This window comes from Salmo trutta, chromosome 13 (genome assembly GCF_901001165.1).
Source record: "Salmo trutta chromosome 13, fSalTru1.1, whole genome shotgun sequence".
NCBI classification, from domain to species: Eukaryota; Metazoa; Chordata; class Actinopteri; order Salmoniformes; family Salmonidae; genus Salmo; species Salmo trutta.
The window spans coordinates 44417365-44442528 of record NC_042969.1 but is presented as its reverse complement, the minus strand read 5'-3'; the positions used below and the strand labels follow the sequence as shown (position 1 = coordinate 44442528).

At 41.3% G+C, this 25164-nt stretch overlaps 1 protein-coding gene across 1 annotated transcript in view; it reads left to right on the top strand.

The window, feature by feature from the left end:
- The window catches only part of LOC115205824 (collagen alpha-5(IV) chain), a 142891-nt gene that overhangs the window by 77693 nt on the left and 40034 nt on the right, over nucleotides 1–25164 (top strand). The window contains exons 15-28 of the mRNA XM_029772166.1: nucleotides 69–131; nucleotides 303–347; nucleotides 1996–2049; nucleotides 2470–2511; nucleotides 2984–3065; nucleotides 3374–3409; nucleotides 7516–7680; nucleotides 8312–8404; nucleotides 15242–15337; nucleotides 19945–20015; nucleotides 20164–20349; nucleotides 20657–20825; nucleotides 21016–21108; nucleotides 22969–23073. Coding sequence (XP_029628026.1) covers nucleotides 69–131; nucleotides 303–347; nucleotides 1996–2049; nucleotides 2470–2511; nucleotides 2984–3065; nucleotides 3374–3409; nucleotides 7516–7680; nucleotides 8312–8404; nucleotides 15242–15337; nucleotides 19945–20015; nucleotides 20164–20349; nucleotides 20657–20825; nucleotides 21016–21108; nucleotides 22969–23073 — 1300 coding nt within the window. The remainder of the gene's footprint in view (nucleotides 1–68; nucleotides 132–302; nucleotides 348–1995; nucleotides 2050–2469; nucleotides 2512–2983; nucleotides 3066–3373; nucleotides 3410–7515; nucleotides 7681–8311; nucleotides 8405–15241; nucleotides 15338–19944; nucleotides 20016–20163; nucleotides 20350–20656; nucleotides 20826–21015; nucleotides 21109–22968; nucleotides 23074–25164) is intronic.

The following is a 25164-nucleotide window of genomic DNA, read 5'->3' as shown; positions in this document are numbered from 1 at the left end:
ATCCTTTCTTTTCTGTTTGTCTGCTTGCCTGTCTGTCGGTATTATATATTTTTTGTTCCTTTTTTTAGGGTCTCCCTGGGCGTCGTGGAAATAAAGGGGACAAAGGCGACCAAGGAGAACCTGGGGCTCTGGTAGCACAATGACTCCAGTCACTTCATATCATATTTAAAATACTGTAGAGTTTTACAATGGTATAATGGATGTTATCATTCTCACATGTGGATGTGTCCTACTCACAATAGTAGGGCCCACAGCACAAATACTGACAAACACCTGTGTCTAACAGAGGTTCTGTTTTTCAGGGGAAACCTGGGAAAGATGGGAACCCTGGGACCTATGGAATTCAGGTAAAACAAATATCCAGACAACTATCATAACTTGTATGTACTGTACATTGTAAAAGTGTGACACTAGCAATGTTATGGTTGATGATTTGAGTCCTGCAGGGATCACATACACATACTAAAATGTGTGCACTCAATTTACTGTGATTTGTTTGGATAAAAACATCTGCTAATCAACATTATGTACATGCATTTTGCCATGTTACCATGTCAACTCCACTTGAACCCAACCCAACCCCCCAACCCAACCCATAAATCTTAGAATTGGGTATTTCAAAACTGAAAAATATGATTCCGATCATTCGGATTGGGATTTGGTAATCCAATCTAAACTTTAATCCAGTGGTGTAAAGTATTTAGGTAAAAATACTTTAATGTACTACTTAAGTAATTTTTTGGGTCTGTACTTTACTATTTATATTTTTGACAACTTTAACTTTTACTACATTCCTAAATACAATTATGTACTTTTTACTCCATACATTTTCCCTGACACCCAAAAGTACTTTTACATTTTGAAAGCTTAGCAGGACAGGAAAATGGCCTAATTCACACACTTATCAACAGAACATGACTGGTCATCCCTACAGCCTCTGATTTGGCAGACTCACTAAGCACATGCTTCATTTGTAAATGATATCTTAGTGTTGGAGCGTGCCCCTGGTTGTCCGTAAATAAATAAAAAACAAGGAATTGCTTAATATAAGAAATGTACAATTATTTATACTTTTACATTTACTTTTGATACTTAAGTATATTTTAGCAATTACATTTACTGTTGATACTCAACAATATTTAAAAGCAAATACTTTTATACTTTTACTCAAGTAGTATTTTACTGGGTGGCTTTCACTTTTACTTGAGTCATTTTCTATTAGGTATCTTTACTTTTACTCAAGTATGACAATTTGGTACTTTTTCCACCACTGCTTCAATCAAGATTACATTTTGGAATTGCATTTTTCAAAGCTCAAAGGCAGTAGTGATAAGAATCGTTTTGATTCTGAACAGTTTTGATAATCTTGATCCCCCTGGAAGGGTTTATTCAATGTGGATTTAGAAAGTTGAAAGGCACTACAACAGAGAAAGGGAAAGGAGAGGGAAAGGGGTATACCTAGTCAGTTGTACAACTGAATGCATTCATCTGGAATGTGTCTTCCGCATTTAACCCAACCCCTCTGAATCAGAAATGTCAGTGTAAATGTCATCTTCAAACCAAGGGTTACTAACTGTGTGAACAGTTTTCATTATTTTAAATTGACTGCAGCACAGGTATGTGGTCAGTTTTGAGAAGTGTCAAATAAATGCATGTACTTACTTACAAGTCATATTGCAGCCTCTATTACTGGATATTTCTGAAAAAATGGCTCAAAATCAGTTAGATTGATCTGATCCTGGATTACAAAATAGGGGATCACAGAATCCGGATCATTATTATCCAAATGAAAAGTTTTGAAAAACTGGGCCCAGGTCTCCATGTAATCTCATTCATTGTGAACAAAAAGGCAAAACTGATCCTAAAGCAGCACTCCTACCCTGTATACATGAATCCTCAAATCTCTCTTGCGTAAGATATTTTATCACAAAACCTGGATAATTAAAGGTTGAATAGACTTAAATAAAATATCTCTCTCTCTCTTTCTCCTGTCAGGGTGAGAAAGGTGATGTGGGCTACCAGGGACCTCCTGGAACAGAAGGTTCAATGGTATGTCCTACTGCCTTCAATCGGCTATTGTATCGGTCAGTCAGTCAGCCAGTCATACAGGCCTGAATCCTCACTTAAGATCTGTGCGATTATTTTCTGTACGAGTATCGTGCATTGTTAGAGTCAGAGTTTCGGGCACGGATCTCAAGTCAGTATTCCGACCTCAATAATAGACTAGACACCACGGTTGGGGCCAATTTCAATTCAGGAAGTACACTGAAATTCCAATTCCACTTCTCTTTAAATGCTTTTCAATTAGGAACATTTTGAATTGGAATTTGGTTTACTTCATGAATTACCTGGAATTGAAATGGAATTGACCCCAACCCTGCCCTACACTCATGTTGAGTATTGCGTTCACTCTACTGTATTTGTAATGTATACGTGTGGGTCACCCTCTCTGTGGCTGTGTGTATTCAGGGTGACAAAGGTGACCGCGGACCCACAGGTCCTCCAGGGGATGTGAGTGACAATATATTGTTATCATGTTCATGTTAGTACCATATCAATAGTTGACAATAGTCAATAGTGCCTTCAATTAGTTAACTTAGTTAACATACACATCCTGTGCAAATCTGAAAATACACCCTATTCTAAATTGAGACATTCTATCTCCAACTCTACAATCTCAATGTACATTTGCTGTTTGTTTGTTTTGCTTTTTATGCACTTTGATATTATTTTCTGTAATGAAAAGCGCTATACAAGTTAAATCAATTATTGTTGTTATTATTATTCCCCATATAGTGCACTGCTTTTTACAAGAGCCTTAGCACTTTTCACCACAGATGCAACAGCTCTGGACAAAATAAGTGCACTAAGGGGAATGGGGTGTCACTTGAAAGTCAGCCTACTATACTGTGTATCAATCTGCTACGCTGGTCCCTTGGACTTTGGCTAGTTTTAACCGCTGCTTGTCGTCCTTCACCTACAGTTGATTCAGATCAATGGGAGAATCAAAGGCTTGCCGGGTTTCCCTGGGCCCCTGGGCCCCCCTGGCTATACTGGTAATCAAGGTATACCAGCACACTGACAACTAATTACCTATTCTCTATATAATGCACTACTTTTGACCAGAGTCCTGGTAAAAGTAGTACACTAATATGGGGAATAGTGTTCCATTTGGGATGCAGCCTTTGTTAGACAAATGTAAATGTACTGTAGAACACTGAGTGAGTGTCTCTCTCTCTCTCTCTCTCTCTCTGTCACATATATATATATATATATATATATATATATGAGGGAGGTCTAGTAGAAAGCTCATTAATTCCAGTGTTATGTTCGATCAGTTGTCAATAGCTGTACTGTCTCTCTTCTACTCTAGGTGTGATTGGTTTTCCTGGAATGAAGGGGGAACCAGGTAAATCAATTTTTATTTGTTTCCCATCCATTAATTTGCTGTTTATCAATGTTACTCTTAGAACTATTGGCCAATTGCAACCAACGGGCAGAAGACTCAGCTGTATGTTAGTGCTGGATTTCTTAAAACGCTACTAATGGCAGATTACATGCACCTGTGTGTTTAGACAAACTTGCTTGCAACCAAAACCCACAAGAATAAACTCAAACACATTTTTTTTGCTCCTAACTCATAGAAATCCCCACCTAATTGACCCTATCATATATCTATCTCTGACAACAGGCACAACTCCAATATATAGTTGATGTATTTCAAAGTTGCCGAAATGCCACATGCGTCGACTTAAATCAGTGCATTCATAACAACCTAACCATTACAAAAACGTATATTCGATCAAATAAGCCTCATGTCGCAAATTAAAACTTTTTTCTCAATTTCCGCCTGACTGACGTGCCCAAAGTAAACTGCCAGTTACTCAGGCCCTGAAGCCAGGATATGCATATAATTGGTACCAGTGGAAAGAAGACACATTGAGGTTTGTAGAAATGTTAAAATAATGTAGGAGACTATAACACAATAGATAAGGTAGGAGAAAATCCAAAGAACAACCAACCAGAATGTATTTTTTTTTGAGAGCCCATGGTCTTCCAATGGAACGTATAGGGAAATAATTAAATATAGCTCCCAGTATGCAATTCCTATGGCTTCCACTGGCTGTCAGTAGTCTTTGTTCAAGGTTTCAGGCTTGTTTCTTCCAAAACGAGTAAGAAATATTACTAGAGGGACACAGGCTTGGAAATTCGTGTATGCGCGTGCGACAAAGAGGACACGCACCTGCTAATAACGTTTTCCTGTTGAACATACTTCTTTCCGTATTAAATATTATAGTTTAATTACGTTTTAGGGTATCTGAGGATTAAATAGAAACATATTTTGACATGTTGAAACCAAGTTTAGGGGTAGATTTTCGGGTTCCTATCTTGGCCTGTTGAACGAGTGGATTACTCAAATCGATGGCGCCAACTAATCTGACTTTTTGGGATATAAAGAAGGATTTTATCTAACAAAACGACACTACATGTTATAGCTGGGATCATTTGGATGACAAATCAGTGGAAGATTTTCAAAAAGTAAGTCAATTTTTAATTACTATTTGTGAATTTATGAAACCTGTGCCGGTGGATTTTTTTGTTGTTGATGTGGGGCTCCATCCTCAAACAATCTCACACCATACTATTGCTACAAAGCCTACTTTAAATCGGACAGTGCAATTAGATTAACAATAATTTAAGCTTTCAACTGATATAAGACACTTGTATGTACATAAATGTTAAATATCCATAATTTTAATGATTACTTAATTGAAATGCGCGCCCTCCAGTTTCACTGGAAATTGTCCCGCTAGCGGGACGCCTAGCTCAAAGATTAACAATAAAACATTTTGTTGATCAAATTCAACACTCTCATTAGCCTCCATACACAATTCCTCACTTTGAGTAAAACCTCTCGCTTCGCCACTTCCTCTCTGGTTGAAACCTTGTCAAACAAGTTTGATACCAGACATCTGCGTTTAGGTTCTCTACTCTGGCCCCCAATGAATATCGACCTACCAGGAACATTGAAATTGCAAAGCTGATAATTAATCTAAAATACTTTAAAGAATATAGGATTATATTTCATACAAACATCTGATACTGCCGAATCGAGGCAAAGGTAAGAATCTCTGGATTAACTAGCTAATGTTAAGTAAATGTAGTAATTAATAAACTGGCAACATTTCTGTGAACTGTCTTGTGCAAGTTTTAAATTGACACAATACCTGTTAGCAAAGGTGTTGGCTAAAGATGACGTGTAGGAGCTTGCAGGGATTTGTAGTCTTGCATGATGTCTAATTTGATGCTAATTAGCATGTTTTAATCTAAGAGTAAGTAGAGCTGAATATATTGATAAAAGTAATCTTGTCTGGGAGAGATTTACATGGTTATCAATTTATGGGTATTATGACATGTCCACTGTGAGGCTGTATAGAGAACACGTTGTCTTTTACAATAACGACCTGACCAAGATGGAGCAACAAACCGTGCAGCAAATTTCGTGATATTGGTAGTTGGTAGTTACAGTCTTGTCCCATCGCTGAAACTCCCGTACGGACTCGGGACAGAGCCATGTGTCCTCCGAAACGCGACCCTGCCAAGCCGCACTGCTCGCTTAACCCTGAAGCCAGCCGAGGAAACATCGTACAACTGGCGACCGTGTCAGCGTGCATGCACCCGGGCACGCGACAAGAGTTGCTAGAGCGTGATGGGACAAGGACATCCCGGCCAGCCAAATCCTCCCCTAATAAACTATACCTCCAAATAAACTATAATTTCCTTTCCCAGAGTGTTAATAAAAAGTCACAGGAAAAACTTTAAGGAACCAGAGTAAAACATTCTCAGAACCTCCCTGCAACCTAAAAATAGAAGTTCCCTGAGCAGGCGAAATGTTCACTTCTGTTCTCAAAACGTTTCAAAGGAAACATATGGCTTCGTTCCCACAACCAATGTGAAACCAAAAACATACATTCCCAGAATTTCCACGGAACTTAATGTGCTAGCTGGGATTTGGCTTGGAGAGTGGCCATAGCAGAGGGGAGGGTTGGGTAGAGGTGTAGATTATGATATCGTCAGCATAAAGGTGGATTGAAGCATCCAAAAAAGGACACTGGACACTATCAGGGGTTTGGATGTAATGTTTTCAATTCTGATGGTTTGGGAGTGGTCAATTAAGGATTTGGAGAACCAGCAGAGGGAGGTGTCAGAGAAGCTGATGTCTTTGTTGTTTATTGATGAGGATGGAGTGGTCAACTGTGTCAAATGCTTTGGAGAGGTCAATGAATAGTGCAGCACAGTTGTGTTTTTTGTACAGGGAGGAGAATATGTCATTGAGAACCTTGGTTTTGGCAGTTATGTAGCTGTGACCTTTTCAGAAACTAGACTGGAACTCAGAGACAATGTTGTTATGGCTCAGGTATTGGGTACACTGGGTGTTTTCTATCTGCTCCAGGAGTTTGGAGAGGCAGGGGAGGATGGATATAGGCCAGTAGGAGCTGGGATCAGTGATGTCACCACCTTTAATCAGTGGTTGAACATATGCAGATTTCAAGTCTTTGGAGATGAGAGGGAGGAGATGACAGGTGCAGTTATTTTATGGAAGAAGGGCTCTCTGCCATTGGCTCCAGGAGGCTTCTTCAAATCGATTAGACAAATTATAATTATTGGATTTCATAACTTGGAAAATAACTAGACAAAAAAATAACACATTTTAACAAATCACTAACCAAATTTGTTAAAATTCACACTTAATCCAGCATAAACTAATGTATAGAATGTATTATACAAGAGATCAAATTCACAAATTCTTCAGCACAACAGCAGATTCATGTTTTAAGTATTAAATGTACAATGACTCAATAATTCATGCCTTCTGGGAATGTTATCAAATCCAAAAGGTATGTGCGGAGTTAGAAAGTTGGCTGTCAGAAGTATTACAAGGTGAATTTCCTAAAAAAATGTAATACAAAAAATAAATACATGGAAAATGTAAAAGTAATGAGTCACCAACATGAGTTTTCCATTCATATAACCTGTACGATATATTGCCACAGTATAATTGCTGTCTTAAACGAAAAATGACTTTATTTCAATTTTACTGAATGATTGTCAAATAGTTAAATCACCCCTTAGTCTGCTTGATTACCAGGTTTTATTTCTACCGAAGATAAAACCCTGTAGAGAGCTTTAACATTTTGGGGAGAAAGTAGGACTAAGTTATCACCGACCTCACATGTAGCTCTGCTTTTAGTGAGCGGGACATTTTGGAAACCATTAAGATCATCTGTGTGGATGATCTAAGCGCACATTAATAGTTTAACTAGAGACCACCGGGATAAAACAGTGGCCAACAGTGGTTGCCCTTTGCCATAAATCTGTCAGGAACAGTGACAAACATATACACACACGCATTGTCACACATTGTCACGCATCGCCCTTCACGGTGACGTGGTCCCTTGTACACGTGCGAACACACACACAGACACCAAGCTGACCATTGTATTGTGTTTTCAGGGTTGTCTTTCCCTGGGGCCCCTGGGAATCCTGGACCCCCTGGTTTAGCTGGGGATAAAGGGGAGAGGGGGGAACCTGCCCCCTACATAACTGGCCCCCCTGGACCCACTGGGCCCCCTGGAAACGATGGCCCCATAGGCGACCGTGGACCCCCTGGAATTCCAGGTACCTGCTCAACTCACCTGGCCACTTTATCGTCCTCAAGTGGCCACTTTAGGTCATCCTCAAAAGTCTGACATAATGGTTATTACAAAGATACCACAATTACTACAGCATTAACTCAGAAACTATCTGAAGGAGCAGTTAGCTATCTTTTAATATTATGCTGCTATACTCTATAATCCCACATTTGCAGCAATGCAAGGGGTAAGGCTGGATCTAGGTTTAGTAACTTGTGACCAAAATCTTATTCCACTGTAATGTAATTCAAGTCCCTGCATAGCCCCTGTCTAACAACGGTTAGCAGGGTTAGAGTTAGCTAGCTAGCCTGTGACTACAGGCTCCCATCTCAGAGAGGGTGAAGTATTAATTCCTCCATATTTGTAGTTTTAGATATGAGAGTGGATAAAACATTTGTCAATGACAGGATTAATCAATTCAACGAGACATTACGTTGGATGTACATTGATATTTTATTTGGTTGACAATGGTGAAGTTTTAACCTCAGAACAACAACTTACTTTCAGCAAATTCAACGAAATTTCCATTAGCGTTTAACGTTAAGTTCATTGCAATATGATGTTGCAACAATATTCATTCAACGTGTTTTTGCCTGGTGGGTTTGCTCTTTGCACAGATCTGTTGAGAGGCAACCCTGGACCACCCGGTCCTAAAGGCATCAAAGGCATCCCAGGACAACCAGGAGATAGAGGCGGGTTCGGAGAAACAGGTATTTTCTGTGACAAATACGTTATTCTGTAAAGGGCATTGTAGGAATAAGGATATGGAATTTAAGGTGCAGTTTGCAACTGTCATGTCCAGTAAAAGTGAAGGGTTGTGTCTTCTTGACAAATGTAACAGTTAATTTTTTTCATAGCTTCATGGAAGGTATGTTTTATAGGCTTGGTTACTGTAAAGTGATGTGTTTGTTTGTTTTGACATTTTGCTATTTAGGGCTTTATGAATAAAATGTCATTTTGACTTGATTGAAGAAGGAAGTAAAGGGGGGGCAGATCAGGGTGCCTTGTGAGAATTTGTCGCTAGTGGGTAACCCGCCTCTACCATCCGTTCTATTGGCCAATGTTCAATCACTGGAGAATTTGTTTTATTTATTTATTTCACCTTTATTTAACCAGGTAGGCAAGTTGAGAACAAGTTCTCATTTACAATTGCGACCTGGCCAAGATAAAGCAAGCAGTTTGACACATGCAACAACGCAGAGTTACACATGGAGTAAAACAAGCATACAGTCAATAATATAGTAGAAAATAAGTCTATATACAAAGTGAGCAAATGAGGTGAGATAAGGGAGGTAAAGGCAAAAAAGGCCATGATGGTGAAGTAAATACAATATAGCAAGTAAAACACTGGAATAGTAGATTTGTAGTGGAAGAAAGTGCAAAGTAGAAATAGAAATAGAAATAATGGGGTGCAAAGGAGCAAAAATAAATAAATAAATACAGTGGGGGAAGAGGTAGTTGTTTGGGCTAAGTTATAGATGGGCTATGTACAGGTGCAGTAATCTGTGAGCTGCTCTGACAGCTGGTGCTTAAAGCTAGTGAAGGAGATAAGTGTTTCCAGTTTTAGAGATTTTTGTAGTTCGTTCCAGTCATTGGCAGCAGAGAACTGTAAGGAGAGGCGGCCAAAGGAGGAATTGTCTTTGGGGGTGACCAGAGAGATATACCTGCTGGAGCGCGTGCTACAGGTGGGTGCTGCTATGGTGACCAGCAAGCTGAGATAAGGGGGAACTTTACCTAGCAGGGTCTTGTAGATGACCTGGAGCCAGTGGGATTGGCGACGAGTATGAAGCGAGGGTCAGCCAACGAGAGCGTACAGGTCGCAGTGGTGGGTAGTATATGGGGCTTCGTTGTCAAAAAACGGATGGCACTGTGATAGACTGCATCCAATTTATTGAGTAGGGTGTTGGAGGCTATTTTGTAAATGACATCGCCGAAGTCGAGGATCGGTAGGATGGTCAGTTTTACGAGGGTATGTTTGGCAGCATGAGTGAAAGATGCTTTGTTGCGAAATTGGAAGCCAATTCTAGATTTAACTTTGGATTGGAGATGTTTGATGTGAGTCTGGAAGGAGAGTTTACAGTCTAACCAGACACCTAGGTATTTCTAGTTGTCCACATATTCTAAGTCAGAACCGTCCAGAGTAGTGATGCTGGACGGGCGGGCAGGTGCAGGCAGCGATCGGTTGAAGAGCATACATTTAGTTTTGGAGGCCACGGAAGGAGAGTTGTATGGCATTGAAGCTCGTGTGGAGGGTAGTTAACACAGTGTCCAAAGAAGGGCCAGAAGTATACAGAATGGTGTGGTCTGCGTAGAGGTGGATCAGAGAGTCACCAGCAGCAAGAGTGACATCATTGATGTATACAGAGAAAAGAGTCGGCCCAAGAATTGAACCCTGTGGCACCCCCATAGAGACAGCCAGAGGCCCAGACAACAGGCCCTCCGATTTGACACACTGAACTCTATCAGAGAAGTAGTTGGTGAACCAGGCGAGGCAATCATTTCAGAAACCAAGACTGTTGAGTCTGCCAATGAGGATGTGGTGATTGACAGATTCGAAAGCCTTGGCCAGGTCAATGATTACGGCTGCACAGTATTGTTTCTTATCGATGGTGGTTAAGATATCATTTAGGACCTTGAGCGTGGCTGAGGTGCACCCATGACCAGCTCTGAAACCAGATTGCATAGCGGAGAAGGAGCGGTGGGATTCGAAATGGTCGGTAATCTGTTTGTTGACTTGGCTATCGAATACTTTAGAGAGGCAGGGTAAGATAGATATAGGTCTGTAGCAGTTTGGGTCAAGAGTGTCCCCCCCTTTGAAGAGGGGGATGACCGCAGCTGCTTTCCAATCTTTGGGAATCTCAGACGACACGAAAGAGAGGTTGAACAGGCTAGTAATAGGGGTTGCTACAATTTCGGCAGATAAGTTTAGAAAGAAAGGGTCCAGATTGTCTAGCCCAGCTGATTTGTAGGGGTCCAGATTTTGCAGCTCTTTCAGAACATCAGCTGACTGGATTTGTGAGAAGGAGAAATGGGGAAGGCTTGTGCGAGTTGCTGTGGGGGGTGCAGTGCTGTTGACCGGGGTAGGGGTAGCCAGGTGGAAAGCATGGCCAGCCGTAGAAAAATGCTTATTGAAATTCTCAATTATAGTGGATTTATCGGTGGTGACAGAGTTTCCTATCCTCAGTGCAGTGGGCAGCTGGGAGGAGGTGCTCTTATTCTCCAAGGACTTTACAGTGTCCCAGAACTTTTTTTAGTTTGTGTTGCAGGAAGCAAATTTCTGCTTGAAAAAGCTAGCCTTGGCTTTTCTCACTGCCTGTGTATATTGGTTTCTAACTTCCCTGAAAAGTTGCATATCACGGGGGCTGTTCGATGCTAATGCAGAACGCCACAGGATGTTTTTGTGTTGGATAAGGGCAGTCAGGTCTGGAGAGAACCAAGGGCTATATCTGTTCCTGGTTCTAAATTTCTTGAATGGGGCATGCTTATTTAAGATGGTAAGGAAGGCATTTTTTTTAAATAACCAGGCGTCCTCTACTGAAGGGATGAGGTCAATATCCTTCCAGGATACCCGGGCCAGGTCAATTAGAAAGGCCTGCTCGCTGAAGTGTTTCAGGGAGCGTTTGACAGTGATGAGTGGAGGTCGTTTGGCCGCTGAACCATTACGGATGCAGACAATGAGGCCTTGGTTGAAAACAGCAGAGGTGTATTTAGAGGGCAAGTTGGTTAGGATGATATATATGAGGGTGCCCGTGTTTACGGCTTTGGGGTGGTACCTGGTAAGTTCATTGATAATTTGTGTGAGATTGAGGGCATCAAGCTTAGATTGCAGGATGGCTGGGGTATTAAGCATGTCCCAGTTTAGGTCACCTAGCAGCACAAGCTCTGAAGATAGATGGGGGGCAATCAGTTCACATATGGTGTCCAGAGCACAGCTGGGGGCAGAGGGTGGTCTATAGCAGGCGGCAACGGATAAACTGGATGAGCTCCGTTCGAGACTATCCTGACAACGGACATTAAAAACTGTAATATCTTATGAAGCGGCGGTCCTAATGGTCGTGGACTTTAATGCAGGCAAACTTAAATCTGTTTTTCCTCATTTCTACCAGCATGTCACATGTGCCACCACAGGAAAAACAACTGTAGACCACCTTTACTCCACACACAGAGACATGTACAAAGCCCTCCCTCGCCCTCCATTTGCCAAATCTGACCATAATTATATCCTCCTGATTCCTGCTTACAAGCAAAAACTAAAGCAGGAAGTACCGGTGCCTGGCTCAATATGGAAGTGGTCAGATGACCCGGATGCTACGCTACAGGACTGTTTTGCTAGCAGAGACTGAAATATGTTCCAGGATTCATCCATTGGCATTGAGGAGTATACCACCTCAGTCACCGGCTTCATCAATAAGTGCATCGACGACGTCATCCCCACAGTGACTGTACGTACATATCCCAACCAGAAGGCAACATCCGCACTGAGCTAAAGGCTAGAGCTGCCGCTTTCAAGGAGCAGGACACTAATAAGAAATCCAGTTATGCCCTCAGACAAACCATCAAACAGGCAAAGCGTCAATACAGGACTGAATGCGAACTATTACGGACTACAAACGGAAAACCACCCGCGTGCTGCCCAGTGACGCCAGCCTACCAGACGAGCTAAATGCCTTTTATGCTCGCTTTGAGGCATGCAAAACTGAAGCATGCATGAGAGCACTAGCTGTTCCGTACGATTGTGTGATCACGCTCTCTGTAGCCAATGCGAGTAAGACCTTTTAACAGGTCATCATTCACAGGGGCCAGACGGATTACCAGGATGTGTACTCAGAGCATGCGCGGACCAACTGGCAAGTGTCTTTACTGACATTTTCAACCTCTCCCTGACCGAGTCTGTAATACCTACATGTTTCAAGCAGACCAGCACAGTCCCTATGCCCAAGAAAGCTAAGGTAACCTGCCTAAATTACTACCGCCTGTAGCACTCAGGTCGGTAGCCATGAAGTGCTTTGAAATGCTGGAAACACCTATGTGAGAAATGCTGTTGATTGACTACAGCTCAGTGTTCAACACCATAGTGCTCACAAAGCTCATCACTAAGCTAAGGACCCTGGTACTTAACACCTCTCTCTGCAACTGGATCCTGGACTTCCTGACAGGCTGCCCCAAGGTGGTAAGGGTAGGCAACAACACATATATGCCATGCTGATCCTCAACTAGGGGGCCCCTCAGGGACATGTGCTTAGTCACCTCCTGTACTCCCTGTTCACCCACGACTGCGTGGCCAAGCACGACTCCGACACCATCATTAAGTTTGCTGATGACACAACGGTGGTAGGCCTGATCACCGACAACGATATGACTGCCTATAGGGAGGAGGTCAGAGACCTGGAAAGGTGGTGCCAGGACAACAAACGTTCCCTCAACGTGAGCAAGACAAAGGAGATGATCGTGGACTACAGAAAAAGGAGAGCCAAACACGCCCCCATTCACATCGTCAGAGCTGTACTGGAACAGGTCGAGAGTTTCAAGTTCCTTGGTGTCCACATCACCAACAAACTATCATGGTCCAAACACACCAATAAAGTCTTGGAGAGGGCACAACAATGACTTTTCCCCCTCAGATTGTCAAAAAGTTCTACAGCTGCACCATCGAGAGCATCCTGACCTGTTGCATCGCCGCCTGGTAAGGCAATTCCGCGGCATCCGACCGTAAGGCGCTATAGAGGGTAGTGCGTATGGCCCAGTACATCACTGGGGCCAAGCTTCCTGCCATCCAGAACCTATATACTAGGCGGTGTCAGAGGAAGGCCAAAAAATTGTCAAAGACTCCAGTCAACCAAGTCATAGACTGTTCTTTCTGCTACCGCACGGCAAGCGGTACTGGAGCACCAAGTCTAGGTCCAAAAGGCTCCTTTACACACTCTACCCCCAAACCATAAGACTGCTGAACAAATAATCAAATGGCCACCCAGACTATTTGCATTTAACCCCCCCCCCCTTTATTTTTAAGCTGCGGCTACTCGCTTTTTCTTGTCTATGCATAGTCACTTTACCCCTACCTACATGTACAAATTACCTCGACTTACCTGTACCCCCGCACATCATTGACTCGGCACCGGTACCCCCTGTATGTAGCCTCATTATTGTTATTTTATTTTGTTTCTTTAAAACAAAAAAACATTATTTTATTTAGTAAACATATTCTTAACTCTATTTTCTTAAAACTGCATTGTTGGTTAAGGTCTTGTAAAAAAGTCTAATCAAATGTTATTGGTCACATACACATGGTTAGCAGATGTTAATGCGAGTGTAGCGAAATGCTTGTGCTTCCCAACAACTACCTAATACACACAAATCTAACAAGTAATCTAACATTTCCCCAAGAACTACCTAATACACACAAATCTAAAGGGGTGAATGAGAATATGTACATATAAATATATGGATGAGCGATGGCCGAGGCAAGGTGCAGTAGATGGTATAAAATACAGTATATACATGTGATATGAGTAATGTAAGATATGTAAATATTATTAAAGTGGTATTATTTAGAGTGGCATTGTTTAAAGTGACTAGTGTGATCCATTTATTAAAGTGTCCAGTGATCAGGTCTCAATGTGGGCAGCAGCCTCTCTGAGTTAGTGATTGCTGTTTAGCTGTCTGATGGCTTTGAGATCGAAGCTGTTTTTCAGTCTCTCGGTCCCAGCTTTGATGCACCTGTACTGACCTCGCCTTCTGGATGATAGCAGTGTGAACAGGTAGTGGCTCGGGTGGTTGTAGTCCTTGATGATCTTTTCGGCCGTCCTGTGACATCGGGTGCTGTAGGTGTCATGGGGCACTGTAGGTGTCATGGGGCACAGGTTGTTTGTCCCTGGTGATGCATTGTGAAAACCGCACCACCTTCTGGAGAGCCTTGCGGTTGAAGGCGGTGCAGTTGCCGTACCATCACAGCCCGACAGGATACTCTCGATTGTGCATCTGTAAACTTTGTCAGGGTTTTCCTGAAGTCCACTATCATCTCCTTTGTTTTGTTGAGATTGAGTGAGAGGTTGTTTTCCTAACACCACACTCTGAGTGTCCTCACCTGTTCCCTGTAGTCTGTCTCGTCATTGTTGGTAATCAAGCCCACTATTGTTGTGCCATCTGCAAACTTGATGATTGAGTTGGAGGCGTGCATGGCCACGCAGTCGTGGGTGAACAGGGAGTACAGGAGAGGGCTGAGCACACACCCTTGTGAGGCCCCAGTGTTGAGGGTCAGTGAAGTGGAGATGTTGTTTCCTACCTTCACCACCTGGGGGCGGCCCGTCAGAAAGTCCAGGACCCAGTTGCACAGGGAGGGGTTGATACCCATGGCCTCCAGCTTGAGTAAGAATTTCAGAGTAAGGTCTACTACACCTGTTGTATTCGGCGCATGTGACAAATACAATTTGATTTGATTTGAGTACATTGAGTTGTCACTGGGGCAATGAGAGCTCAAGTTACTTTGTTGCTTCACTGGCAAGAACCACTGAACAACCACTTCCTCCCTGTCATTATGTCTCTCTTAGGTGAGAAGGGTGATGTCTGTCGACTCTGCATGCCCACTAATGTGAGCCCTGGACCACCAGGACCTGCCGGAGAGCCTGGTAGGCCTGGAGATACAGGTAACACCAATACATGGACATAACAACTATTTTATGCCATATCATGTCATTCAATGACTAGGTCCAGAAGTTTTGTCTATATATATCACTATGGCCCTGAGTTTTTCCATGTTAGGTCACATGTTCAGGAAAAAGGCAATATTTCCAGTTGTCGACCTATTATGCTTAGTAGGAGATGAGCCAATCTGGAAGAACTGCTTGAAAAAACTATTTTCTTGTTGAAGGCTGTCATCCATGCTAGATCAAACAATGTTGGATACACAAAATTGAATTTAGATTTAAGGCTTCCAATCTGGTGAAAATTGATATAATGGAAATAGTAACAGTTTTAGGACAAATATCTTGCAATTCTTAACAAAAATGGAGTGGATAATCAAACAAAAACACTTACACTATGGAATTGATGCATTAGTAGTTACTTTTTATACATTTATTGTGCTTTAAGTCATGCAAATATACAGAAAATATGAACATTCAAATGTGTTCAGCTACGGTTGTGGTCTGTAGCCCACTAAGGACCATTCTCAGATGATTGACCCTTTCAGAAAACTGCGGGGGGAGACCCTATTGAACCAGGAAAACTTTACCTCGTAAGAATCTGAGTTTCTGGGCCAGAGATATTGAAACTGTATATCCATTTCTAAGGGGTAAAATATACAAGCAGCCACAGATTCTGACCAAATGTAATGAGTATATCAATACAAACTGACTCTTTAATCATTTATACATATTTAGACTGGATTATAGTTACTTTTGGCATAATTATTATGCATTAAGGCTTAAGCCATGCATATACACAGGAAAGCATGTGCATCATTTTCTCAGACAGTGTAATCCCCTCTAACTACTCTGAAAGACACGTCTGAACAATAAGCACTTTACCTTGTGAGGATTGTACATTCTGAGGCAGAGATATTGGAACTAATGCAGTCAAAGTTGATAGATTTTGTCCATATTCATATTCACGTCCATATGACTAACATCCGAATGTATACTTAAATATACACACTTGGAAAATGGCAATTTCCATCATGACAGTTGATTGGATATATGCTGATCTTAATGACATACGAATACACAGACTTTCTAAAGCATTGGATGCCATTTGTGCTCCAATGGCCTTTCAAGGGGAATTTAGCCACCCTTTACAGTTTGTCAGGATAAAAACACTTCATCCAAGAGAAATCTGTGGTATTCCATAACATATAAGATAACAAATGTTTTAATGTCATATTCAATGAGTCCATAAATACTACAAAATAGGCCGAATGACAAAAGCTGGATGTTTTAAGCCACCCCCTATTCTGGAGGATTCTGTGGAACATAACACACTTTACTTACAGACAATGTGATATACATTATACGGCTACTGTTAAATTAGACAGATATTTAAAAAGTGTTGTAAGAGATATCAAATGTTTTCTCTGAATGTCAACAAATATCAAACATTTCACAGAATTGTAATTATTGTAATACTTACAAAATTAAATGTCTGTGCTAAGATCTGAATATCAGTTTGACGGAGGTTGTGTGGGTATGTGGAAGATTCACTCTAACATTCATCAAGGTATGATAGTGAATATGACCAAAGTCATGGGATGGATAATATCTCCCATTGTAATCATATTGTGAAATTATGGTAATCAAGGTTTTTGTGTATGTGAGCAATAGTACAGACTATATTCCATAGTTACAGTGTCAATCTAGCTACTGTACTCAATTCTTTTGGAAATTTTGCAACAAAGTCAATACTTTTCTCGTTCTTATTTTTTATGGGGTAGCATTACTAGCAGGCACACAATAAAATATAAACATGAGATAAAAAATACACTTTGATGTATTCAATGAAAATTCTAAACATGTATCACCGTATCCAAATGTTTATGGTTTCTATTATATGTACAAACGATTCATTAGATATGATATTAAAATGCTAATGGCTGGCCCTGCATAACACATTTGTCTTGGATGAAGTGTTTTTATCCTGACAAACTTGAGAGGGTGGCTAAATTCCCATAGAATAGTACCACACAGCACATGTCATCAAATGCTTGAGAAATTATGTGTATTTATTTGTGTATCACAAGTGAGGGATAATCAACAAGGGGCTATGCGTTCTATGGAAATTAATGCAAAATGTGGAAGGTGTGTGCCACGACATGCTAGCGGAGTGGCAATAACCCTCCAGAGTTTAATTGTTTTCTAGAGAACTCATACAGTCCCGAGTTGATTTTCCCGCATATACTACAGCTATAATTGAACACATTTGACGCTGGAATCATCAGCAAATATTCAATAAACTGTCATGATGGACGTTGTCATTTTCCAAGTATGTACTGCATATTTAAATATACATTAATATGTTAGTCATATGGAGATGAAGATAAGTATGGACAAAATCTATCATTACCTCAACATTGTCAACTTTGACTGCATTAGTCCAATATCTCTGCCTTAGTTCCAGTGTAGTATCTCTCAAATATTTCTGCCTCAGAATGTCCTATCCTCATGTAGCACATGGTCTTAAAGTGCTTATTGTTCAGAAGTGTCTTTCTGGGTAGCTAGAGTGGACTTAAACTGTTTGAGAAAAATATTTTTGTTTGCTAAAGCCCAAGTTTGACCAAAAATGATGGAACATATGCTTTTCTTGTGTATATGCATGGCTTAACCTCTCTAGGGTAGGTGGCACCAAATCGTCCCACCTACGTAACAGCCAGTGGAATCCTGTGGCGCGTTATTCAAATACCTTAGAAATGCTATTACTTCAATTTCTCAAACATATGACTATTTTACAGCATCTAACCACACTGTCCGATTTCAAAAAGGCTTTACAACGAAAGCAAAACATTAGATTATGTCAGCAGAGTACCCAGCCAGAAATAATCAGACACCCATTTTTCAAGCTAGCATATAATGTCACAAAAACCCAGAAGACAGCTAAATGCAGCACTAACCTTTGATGATCTTCATCAGATGACACACCTAGGACATTATGTTATACAATACATGCATGTTTTGTTCAATCAAGTTCATATTTATATCAAAAAACAGCTTTTTACATTAGCATGTGACGTTCAGAACTAGCATACCCCCCGCAAACTTCCGCCGAATTTACTAACAATTTACTAAATTACTCACGATAAACGTTCACAAAAAGCATAACAATTATTTTAAGAATTATAGATACAGAACTCCTCTATGCACTCGATATGTCCGATTTTAAAATAGCTTTTTGGTGAAAGCACATTTTGCAATATTCTAAGTAGATAGCCTGGCATCACAGGGCTAGCTATTTAGACACCCAGCAAGTTTAGCCTTCACCAAACTCCGATTTACTATTAGAAAAGTTTGATTACCTTTGGTGTTCTTCGTCAGAATGCACTCCCAGGACTTCTACTTCAATAACAAATGTTGGTTTGGTCCCAAATAATCCATAGTTATGTTCAAACAGCGGCTTTTTGTTCGTGCGTTCAAGACACTATCCGAATGGTAAATAAGGGTTACGAGCACGGCGCATTTCGTGACAAAAAAAATCTAAATATTCCATTACCGTACTTCGAAGCATGTCAACCGCTGTTTAAAATCAATTTTTATGCCATTTTTCTCGTAAAAAAGCGATAATATTCCGACCGGGAATCTGCGTTTAGGTAAATAGACGACAGAAAATAAAGCATCTTCTCAGGTTTTTGCCTGCCATATGAGTTCTGTTATACTCACAGACACCATTCAAACAGTTTTAGAAACTTTAGGGTGTTTTCTATCCAAAGCCAATAATTATATGCATATTCTAGTTACTGGGTAGGAGTAGTAACCAGATTAAATCAGGTACGTTTTTTATCCGGCCGTGTAAATACTGCCCCCTAGCCCTAACAGGTTAAAGCATAATAATTATGCCAAAACTATGTTTATTCAATAGTCTATGTATGTATAAATGATTCAATAGTCAGTTGGTAATAGTAAATAGTCAGTTTGATATGCTCAGTAAATTTGGTCAGAATCTGTGACTATCCTATTTGCCTGCTTGTACATGTACCCCTTAGAAATGGCATTAAAGTTCCAATATCTCTGGCCCAGAAAGTCAGATTCTAATGAGGTAAAGTTTTCCTTGTTCGGTGGGGTCTCTCACAGTTTTCTGAGAGCATCTATCATCATCTGAGAATGGTCCTTAGTGGCACTACAGACTACAACTGTAGCTGAACACGTCTGAATTTTAATATTTTCTGTATATTTGCATGTCTGAATGCATAATAACTGTATGAAAAGTAACTATTAATGCATCCCTTCCATAGTCTTAAGTGTTTATTTTTGATAATCCACACAGTTTCTGTTGTGAATTTCAGGATGTTTGACCTTTAACCTAATGCCAAATCTATTACTATTTCATTATGTATATTTTCACCAGATTTGACCGTTGACCACTTGAAAATGGCATTAAAAATCAAAAATTCACATGACATCCGGCCTAACTTTGTATCACCCCATCATTTTTTGGCCTAGCATGGATGACAGCTCAAGCACTTTTTACAGGTTTGCTTCTCTACTATAGGTTAGTATGTGTAGAATACTCTATAGCTGCCCCTGTATTTACAGCATTTGTGTTTCACCAGGTCGAGATGGTGATCCTGGATCCAAGGGATTTAGAGGAGTCAAAGGTCTTGGAGGTCCACCAGGTCCACAGGTGACTTGACCTGGACTGACAGACATTATGGAGTCAACCCCAGATTCAGATACAAATTCTTTATATAGGCCTTTTTGTTAAGGTGTTTTTACATTGTATGTGGGAGATTTTATTCTAATGATTTTGTCCTTTGTCTTTGTATCTGTAGGGTCCCTATGGTTTACCAGGCGTGCCAGGTTCTACAGGACCCAAGGGGGACAAAGGTCCCCTGTCCCCAGGAGACAGGGGGCCTGTTGGCTCACCTGGGGCTCCAGGAGTTCCTGGGAGCGATGGGACTGACGGGGTCCCTGGATACCCAGGACTGAAAGGCCAGCCTGGGCTAAAGGGCAACCCTGTGAGTGTGACCTACTCCACCTACACCATTACACACTGTACAATCAATGCCAATGACTGAAGGAGGGTCATTGTAACAGTAATATCTGGTTAAGGATCAGAACCATTGTATAAGTGAACAGCGTTAGCATGCTGGACTACGATTTGGGACCTGACCACAAGGTCTTAACAGGCTAAGCTCTTGGCTGTTGTTATAGCCTGTAACTAGTGCCTGAGTTTTCTCATGGCCAGGCCATGTGGTTTGGAAAAACATGGGGCCCTACCCATGATGTACCCAGACTTAACTGTTTGGTGTCTGTTTGCTGTAGGGACCTCCGGGGCCCAAGGGTGATCGGAGCGATGCCGGCTCTCAGGGTATACGTGGACGGACAGGCCAGATGGGGACTCAGGGCCCCCCAGGTGTGGGGCCCCCAGGGGGCCCTGGACAGAAGGGCAACCTGGGGGTGCAAGGCCTGAGAGGGAGACCTGGAGATCCAGGTAAAGTAAGATCATTATTTTTTCAAGAGACCTGGCATCCCAGCAATTTGACCTATATCACAGAATGTGTGAGTGTGTCTCATTCTTGTCTAATTCGTGTCTCACTTGATCTGTTTTACAGAATGTGTAAATGTGTCACACTCTTCTCTCACTCTTCTCACTGTTGTCTCTCACTCATCTCCTCCTGCAGGAGAGAAAGGCTCAGCAGGTGAGACGATAACAACCACAGGAGACCCAGGACTGAAGGGAGAGAAGGGTCATCAAGGCAACCCAGGACCTTCAGGTGAGGGCTTTAGCCATGAGCTCTGGGGGAGATTCTTGACATAAAGACAATATCATACATACAGCAACAGCCCAGCAGTAGTATCACGGCATTAGCAGAGAATTGATAGGATCATCGGCTGGTCATGGTGGGGTTTTTTTTTGCATACATTTTTATCCACAGCAAATTACTTAACCCTTGTGTTCTCTTAAGGGTCAAAAATGACCGGCCACTATGTTTAACAGCAGAGAAAACCCCCTAAATGACCTTTTTTCAACTTAAAATGTTATGACTTTTCCTAGAGTGACCCCAACATTAGAAAAAGTGAAACATTGCCTTTGTTCATATTTCCATGAAAGTTGTACACCACCAGGGTACAAAGATTGTCTTAGGGTCATTTTTGACTCGGCAGTTATAAAATCATTTACACACCACAAAAACCACAAAGACACACACGTGCACACACAATGCGAAATTTAGATTGTGTGCTACTGATTGAACTCAGCCAGCAGCTCCTGAAGAGGAAGATCATAGTGGTTGGCACAGTTAGAAAGAACAAGCCTGAGCTCCCCCCTGCACTCCTCACAACAAGGGGGAGAGAGGCATTCTCATTAAAGTTGGCCTTCACTCCCACCACCACTCTAGTTTCTTACATCCCAAAGAGGAACAAGAATGTGGTCCTCCTGAGCACACTGCACAAAACGGCTGAGATCAGTGATCGTGAGGACAGGAAGCCAGCCATCATCCTGGACTACAACCACAACAAAGGAGGCGTGAACAACCTGGACAATGTGATTGAAACATACAGCTGCGGGAGGATGACTGCCCGCTGGCCCCTGGTCATCTTCCATAGCATCATTGATGTGTCTCATACAATGCCTTCGTGATATAGAACAAGATCAACCCTACCTGGATGCCTGATAAGCAGAACAAGAGGAGGCTGTTCCTGGAGCAGCTGGGAAGAGCACGTGTAACCCCACACATTCAAAGAAGGGAGTGCCTTCCCCACACAGCAGCGTTTGCAGCGCTTGTGAAAGTTGTCCATGGGGCTGAATCTTGTTCTTCTCCACCTGGGTCTGCAGCTGGGGCAGGCAAGAGGAGGAGATGCCAATTCTTCCCCCCCAAAGAAGGACTGTAAAATACTATGTGCTGCACATGTGAGAAATACATTTGCAAAGTCCTTGCAACCACACTTGCATACTGTCCTACATTTGCTAATTTGAGTTGATTGATTTATGTTCTTCACGTTCTATTATCTTATTTTATTCTTATTTATTGTTGTTGTTTATACACCTTGTGGGTGGGGGCATTGGTTAAAAACATTGGAGAAGACTAGTATTTTGTAGTTGAATTCCTCATTGTACAGTATATAAGAATATATCACTATGTTGCCAAAAAAGTTCAAGACTCTTATTGTTTCCCTTCAATAAAATGCATTCAAAACTACTTTCTGCACATTTTTGCTAACTTTCTTAGGCTATGCAAGAGCTATCGCTTGCAAAAAAAATTACATTTACATCTATGCAGTACCTTTAGCAATAATAATAATAATAATAAACCTCTACTTTAGGAAAGAAAACTATTATGACAGGTGTGTTGTAATAAAAACGAGGGGTGTCCACTGATTAAATGCAGTCTTTCTGTTTGTGATGAATGACAGGTTGTTTCTTCATGCAAAACAGATTTGGCGTTAAACATTCAATTAAGCTGCTTTATTTTAGGGGTTTAGTGAAGGACAAGGGGAGTATACACCATGCTAAGACTACACAAGGGTTAACTATCAACATGTGGCCCATGTGGGAATCCAACATTCATCCATGGGGTTGCCAGCACCAGTTTCTAACCCAGTGAACTATTTTATAATTGCCTATATGTTTTCAGGGAATCCTGGTATAAATGGCTATCCTGGCTTCCCTGGCAACTTCGGCGCCAAGGGGGATAGAGGTCTGTCTGTCCGGGGCCCTCCTGGCAACCCTGGGCCTAAAGGTGAGAATGACTTCGCTACCCAAGAACCCTAGCTCTGTTGTACCCTGGTAAGATCCTAGGTGGGCAACATAGTGTGCAGAGTTTAGTTCCAGCCAAGCACTAACAACACACCTAATTCAGGTAATCATGATAATTTGAAGACAGCCATTAGGTGAATCACAGGAGTTAGAGATGGGCTGGAACAAAAGCCTGCACACACTGCACATCCTGTATTACAGTTTTACTCCATTATATACAGGTGTTTTTTGGAACTGTGGTCGAACATACATATAGTACAACAACAATGATCTTTATTTAAACAGGGAAGACATATTGAGCCCTAGGTCTCTTTTCCAAATGCACCCTGTATAATACAATATAAAATACACAATAATACTACATAATGACAAAACAAAAACAGGTTTTAAATCATAAAAAATACAAATATCACATTTACATACATTACCATTCGAAAGTTTGGGGTCACTTAGAAATGTCCTTGTTTTTGAAAGAAAAGCATTTTTTAAAAACAATATTAAAATAACATCAAATTAATCAGAAATACAGTGTAGATATTAATGTTGTAAATGACTATTGTAGCTGAAAACTGCAGATTTTTTTATGGAATATCTACATCGGCGTACAGAGGCCCATGATCAGCAACCATCACTTATGTGTTCCAATGGCACGTTGTGTTAGCTAATCCAAGTTTATCATTTTAAAAGGCAAATTGATCATTAGGAAACCCTTTTGCAATTATGTTAGCATAGCTGAAAACTGTTGTTCTAATTAAAGAAGCAATTAAACAGCTAGTTGAGTGTCTGGAGCATCAGCATTTGTGGGTTCGATTACAGGCTCAAAATGGCCAGAAACAAAGGACTTTCTTCTGAAACTTGTCAGTCTATTCTTCTTCTGAGAAATGAAGCCTATTCCATGCGAGAAATTGCTAAGAAACTTAAGATTCCGTACAACGCTGTGTACTACTCCCTTCACAGAACAGCGCAAACTGGCTCTAACCAGAATAGAAAGGGGAGTGGGAGGCCTCGGTGCACAAATGAGCAAGAGGACAATTACATTAGTTTCTAGTTTGTGAAGCAGACGCCTCACAAGTCCTCAACTGGCAGCTTCATTAAATAGTACCTGCAAATCACCAGTCTCAACGTTAACAGTGAAGAGGCGACTCCGACATGCTGGCCTTTTAGGCAGAGTTGCAAAGAAAAAGCCATATCTCAGACTGGCCAATAAAGAAGAAAACATTAAGATGGGAAAAAGAACACAGACATTGGACAGAGGAAGATTGGAAAAAAGTGTTATGGATAGACAAATCTAAGTTTGAAGTGCTCAGATCACAAAAAAGAACATTTGTGAGACGCAGAAAAAATTCTAAGATGCTGGAGGAGTGCTTGATGCTATCTGTCAAGCATGGTGGAGGCAATGTGATTGTCTGGGGGTGCTTTGGTGGTGGTAAGGTGGGAGATTTGTACAGGGTAAAAGGGATCTTGAAGAAGGAAGGCTATCACTCCATTTTGCAACGCCATGCAATACCCTGTGGATGGTATTGAGCCAATTTCCTCCTACAACAGGACAATGACCCAAAGCACAGCTCCAAACTATGCAAGAACTATTTAGGGAAGAAGCAGTCATCTGGTATTCTGTCTATAATGGAGTGGCCAGCACAGTCACCGGATCTCAAACCAATTGAGCTGTTGTGGGAGTAGCTTGACCGCATGGTGCGTAAGAAGTAGAGGTCGACCGATTAATCGGAATGGCCGATTAATTAGGGCCGATTTCAAGTGTTCATAACAATCGGTAATCGGTATTTTTGGCCACCGATTTGCCGATTAATTTTTTTATTATTTGTTTGACTTTATTTTTTTATTTTTTTTACACCTTTATTTAACTAGGCAAGTCAGATTAAGAACACATTCTTATTTTCAATGACGGCCTAGGAACGGGGGTTAACTGCCTTGTTCAGGGGGGATTCGGGGATTCGTTTTTGCAACCTTCCGGTTACTAATCCAATCCAACGCATGAGGAGCCTGCATGGCAGGCTGACTACCTGTTACGCGAGGGCAGCAAGAAACCAAGGTAAGTTGCTAGCTAGCATTAAAC